The sequence below is a fragment of the Halyomorpha halys genome, unplaced genomic scaffold, assembly GCF_000696795.3.
Source record: "Halyomorpha halys isolate HHAL.00 unplaced genomic scaffold, Hhal_1.1 Scaffold101.1, whole genome shotgun sequence".
Lineage (NCBI taxonomy): Eukaryota > Metazoa > Arthropoda > Insecta > Hemiptera > Pentatomidae > Halyomorpha > Halyomorpha halys.
The window spans coordinates 785,935-791,179 of record NW_027107342.1 but is presented as its reverse complement, the minus strand read 5'-3'; the positions used below and the strand labels follow the sequence as shown (position 1 = coordinate 791,179).

General features: G+C 28.8%; 1 protein-coding gene across 5 annotated transcripts in view; it reads left to right on the top strand.

The window, feature by feature from the left end:
- The window catches only part of LOC106677518 (protein-tyrosine sulfotransferase), a 43,635-nt gene that overhangs the window by 10,555 nt on the left and 27,835 nt on the right, over positions 1–5,245 (top strand). For 3 of the 5 annotated variants that reach the window (XR_010842958.1, XM_067045658.1, XM_067045656.1), the window contains exon 2: positions 4,181–4,360. The exons of 1 other annotated variant lie outside the window; for it this stretch is intronic. Coding sequence is in view for 3 of the 4 variants with exons in the window: in XM_067045658.1 (XP_066901759.1) it covers positions 4,181–4,360 (180 nt within the window). In the remaining variant the exon portion in view is untranslated. The remainder of the gene's footprint in view (positions 1–4,180; positions 4,361–5,245) is intronic. One more of the 5 variants, XM_067045657.1, reaches the window with a different exon arrangement.

Sequence of the window (5,245 nt, the reverse complement as noted above, 5' to 3'; positions counted from 1 at the left end):
ATTAATTCAGCTGGAAATGGCTTTCCTTTTTTTTCTCTATTCCTTTTTTGCATATATATTTTTGCAGAAAATATAGCCCATTGTCTAGCACCATTTTTTTTTTTTTTACATCGTAAAACGAGACATGAAATACTGGCGATTAAATGGAATATAGGGGATGGTTAATTAAGCCTTAGAGGTATTTGGAAATCGGCACTTTCCAGATATAGGATTTATACTCAATTACCAATTAAGTTATTCGAAAACAACTCAAATATTATGGTTATGGTTATATCGGTTGTTAACCCATAAAGCATAAAGAAATATTCATTATAATATGCTCGCCAAATGAATGAATTGTTGAAATTGATGAGCCCGTTGTATATGCTATCTCATCGACACATACATCTGAAAATATTTTTTTTTTAATATTTATTTATTGCTATTTACAACTGTACATTGATATATCCGTTTAATTTTATTTTAGTTTATAATGGAGTGATACTGGCGTGTAGAGAAATTACCCATTTGTAGCACTCTAATGACGTTTTTATATTAGCAGGCCTCGTGACCATCTCCTTTCCTTGCTTTAGGTACCTCGGAGGATTGTCGGGAATGGGAGTTTAGGTTAGAAACTAGTGGGTTTGGGTGGTTAGGGAGTTTAAAAATAATTTAAAAAAATTATTTTATATCACATTTTATTTCTGGTGGTTCTAAAACTCTCTAATTAGCCAATTAATTCGATTAAGTAACGAATTAGGTTTTTTCTTTTTTTTTTTAGGCCTAAATGATGCATCGCTATAAAAAATGAATGTTATAAGAAACTAAACAACATTAAATAATACTTTGAATGAGTATCATTACATATTAAATCTGTTAAGTAGTATGTATTAGGTGGGTGTATATGAAATATCTGATTTTTGAGTGAATATATAGATCTACATATCTTTTTATAAGCTGTTTTTTTTAATCAAAACATGTTCTATTCGCTTCAATTCACTTTTCCCAGCGTGACTTTGAAGTATAGATGTCTATCTTAAAAAAATGCTGATCTTTAGAAACAATAAGTTCAGACATCGAATTTTTCTACAAAGTTCTTTATTTTTATACTGTTTGTTTAGCCCGGAAAAACAGACCCAAATATTTAAAAAGATGAAAGACTATTGGCGAGAGATCCGATGAATAGGATGGCTGCTGCAAAATTTCATATTTCAACTTATTTAATTTTGCAATTGTTCTGTTGGATCTTCCTTACAGTTCGTTTTATATTGAAAAATCACCAGGCCGTATCAGTATTCTCTCCCAATGCTTGGTTAATATCGCATACAAAGTTTGCACCATTATTAACAAGTTTGTGCCTATAAAAATTAGACGAATATTGGTGGAAATCATTTCGGTACAAAATCCAAAACTAATAACAAAAAAAAAAACCTTATGATTAAATCATCTTTTTCGAAATGTGACTTTGGCGGTGGACAAAAGCAGTTTTCGTTAAAACAGGAAGAGAAATATTTGCATGTAAAAAAATCCGACATTTCAAATCCACCAACCTAGTAGTAAGACGTAAGCCGTCGTAATAAAAAAAAAAATATTTTCAATTTTTTTTTTCAGAAATGAGTACTAGAAATGAATCCGAATCTGACTTGGAAACGCGTTTCTTGCGATCCTAAAACATTTACTAATCAGATGATTAATTTAATAAAGTAACGAATTAGAAATTTAACTGTCCTAAACGGTATAATGAAATAATATAATAAAGAAAAAATAAATTCTGTGTCGAATGAGCTCGTGTTGTTCCTTATTCTGATAACTTTTTTTTTCTTTTTTTTTTTCTTTTTTTCTTTTTTTTTTTTTTACAAGCCAATATACAACGAAAACAGATGGTTTACGACCACACCACTGGACCAAATGATTACTTTGCGGTACTCATTCGACTTATAATTTGATATTATTTAATTTACTTTATTATATTTTGTCAACTAAGATCCACCGTTAAGAACATATAGGTGAAAAAACAGAAAAACAACCTATTCGAAAATGTCTAATTCGTTACTTTATTAAGTGATTTACCTAATAAGTAACCCTTTTAGGACCGCCAGAAACGCGTTTTCGTGTCAAGTGTAATAGAAAATATTTTTTTTAATTATTTGTAGCTGCCATGTTCTATGCGATGGATTTCATGCTTTCGGCCATGTACTAAAACTTGGAAGACAGTTATTATAAATACTTGTGTTTTTAAGGATATTCGCCATATTGGGTCTTAGGTATCCTTCAATCTATATTTATTCTATTTTAAGATAACATATTCTACATAAAAGGAGGAAAATTACTAGTGACGATCCAGGAAGGATTGTTTGTAAGGTTGTTCGTTGTTGTTGTTGGTTGTTCGTTTGTAAGGTCGCCATTTAAATATCTATATTATTTTTTCATTCCCTACATGAATACAGAGCGAGAAACAAAATAATAAAACGATTCTGTGTACCGGTAGTATTCTGAAAATAACAAGTATTAAAAAATAATAAAATAGAAGTCATGAACAGTCTTTTTAAAAACGAGTCTTGTGGCCGAGAGAGTTGGAGCGCCAACTTTGACTTACTCGAGACTACAACAGCTCAATAAAAAAATTTGGTTTTCTCTTAATAAAATTATTCGCTATTTTAATTTGTTTTTATCTTGTCTATTATATGTAAGAAAAAATTGAATTTTTTTTTTTTGCATTGTTGAAAATAAAAATCGTCTATTTTTTACCTGATTTCTCAATTTAGTAATTAAATACACATTTATAGGATATTCTTTGTCTATTTATTTATCATTCTTGTCTGAGCTAAATACGTAATAAAAATGGGAAAATTAATTTTCTTTGCTACATTTTTTTATTTGTGATATTTTCTTTAGAGTTGAGTTATGCTCAATGTAATATATTGAGAAGTATATTTACTATTATTCTGACCTATATTTTTATATTTAAATTCGCAAATTATGTCGAAAGATACCCAGACAATCCTTTATCTATAATGAAGCTTGAGAAACTAGACTCAGATTCTAGGCAAGCCTTGGTTCGTGATTGGATTATTCATAGGTGGTTTATAGGGTTAGGTACCTTGAGGCCATAATCTGCTTCGTTAATTATGAGATGGATTTTGTATTATCTACCGAGATAATTTAAATAATTAGTTCTTAATGTTCTATATAATTTAAATAAAGGAAATATTTAAGATAGTTAACGATTGATTATTCCTGTTTTGTCTAGCTTTCTTTTTATACTCTAACACAAATACAATTGAACTGTATAGTACGCATTTGTGTTCATTATTAAAATCTGCTTGTATCTTTACCTAAAATAATTCATTTCAGTAACGTTATAATATTTAATATTAATAATCCAGATAAGGAAAAAAATCATTATTTAATTAATCAATCAATTTATTGCAAACATGCTCGGTATGTTCTATTCTATACTCAATATTGATTGTTTTTCTTCTAGCAAAAAATGGATATTATTTTCCTATTGCAAAAAGTTTGTAACTAATCGATACTATCGATCACAAAATTATTTTAAATATTTTATTTTATTTGAAGTAAAAATTAACTAAATATTTACTTTTTAATATATGCTTATATTCCTGGCTTTGAATTTCAAATGTTTCCCGTGATATGGTGTTTCATAAACTAAAAGTTTTGTTCAAACTATTAGAAATCAACATCTTGTGAATTATTATATATATTACCTATTACTGCATTTACCTATAATTATTCATCTATGTTTTATTAACTTCACATTTACTTTGTTTTGTTTTTTGTATACACTTATTTCACATGTTTCTATTAACTTCTTTCACTTATCATTACCATCATATTCTTTCACTTATTTTCTATACTTTATTACTTATTTTTAATTTCTTTTACGTTGTTAAACAGCCGCCATTTTTGCTGGTGGCTATAAGCTCAATCTGACTGGCTGACTCTCATTTAATCATTGGCTATCAAATTTATCATTAGATAATATCGATTATATTAGTATACTTTCATTAGATAATATCGATTTATATTATTATCATTAAATAATTTCGATATGAGTTCTTGGACTATGACCCTTGAACCTGAATATTAAAATAATCAGGAAATTCGTGTGAGTGATCAGACACTTTATTTTAAGTAATTAGTATCGAATCCACCATTAAATGCTTTACGTGATTTTCAGACTAAAAAAAAAGTGGTTAAAAAAATTCCGCTCTATGAGGCGTTTTGTATTCCAGACTTTGAAAGATACGGGTGCTTTACGATATTGGAGCTAGAATTAACTCCGTTATTTTGCCGATATGCATCTTTAATATCCTGGAACGTAGTCTCCCTGTTTTCTCGTATCTTCACTGCAACTCGGGTAAGGAAGTTTATAATACTATGATTTTAAATTAGTATTATTCGTCATTATGTTTCGGGAAAAATAATACTTGTGTTACAGTTTAAGTATTGTACAAACAACGATAAATAAGGAAAATATTTTGTAGCTTAAGAGAATCAGAATGGACAAAAAAAAAAAAAAAATTAGATTTATATAGATACATTAACAAAAAAATTACTTATTATGTTGGAGCTAGAATATTACTCATGATAATATGTTAAATTAAGTCGTAAAACTTTTAGAATTGAATTTATTCTCTTAAGTTTTGTTTTTATTCTTACCAATTTACCGGATAGTAAAAGAACATTCATAAAATATTATTAAAATTGCATTTTTATAGTGTGGTGTGGAATTATTTATGCATCAATACAACAGAAGCATACAAGTTATTTAGTGAATAATTTAGAAATGTTATAAATCTATGAATGATAAATGTGATGATAATGATTCAGATATATAGATGAAAAAGTATTACCCTTAAATATTTAACATGCTAACTATATTTTGTTACTTTGCTAGAGGGTATTGGTTTATAGTAGGTAGTGCTGCGGCCGGCACCATCTTTTGTAAGTCTAAGTCTTCATATGATTGTTCTCTGATGGTGATAGTCCAAGCCAGGATGAATTCTCTTTTTCAGCGAATATCCAGGCAAAAGTCGGCAGTTCTTCTCTTCTCTATCTTATTTGTTTATCTGTTTCTCCTTCAGCTTTAGAAGTCGGTCATTTCTGGTTAAGCTCCTTCTTCCAAAGCTTCGCCACTAAGACGTCAATAGTTCAAGAGAAGCCAATCTAGTTATTTTCAAGTCTGCCTGAGTCCCTTACCTGTTTGATTCTATGAAGCCTTCTGGAAGGACGAACTATCTCT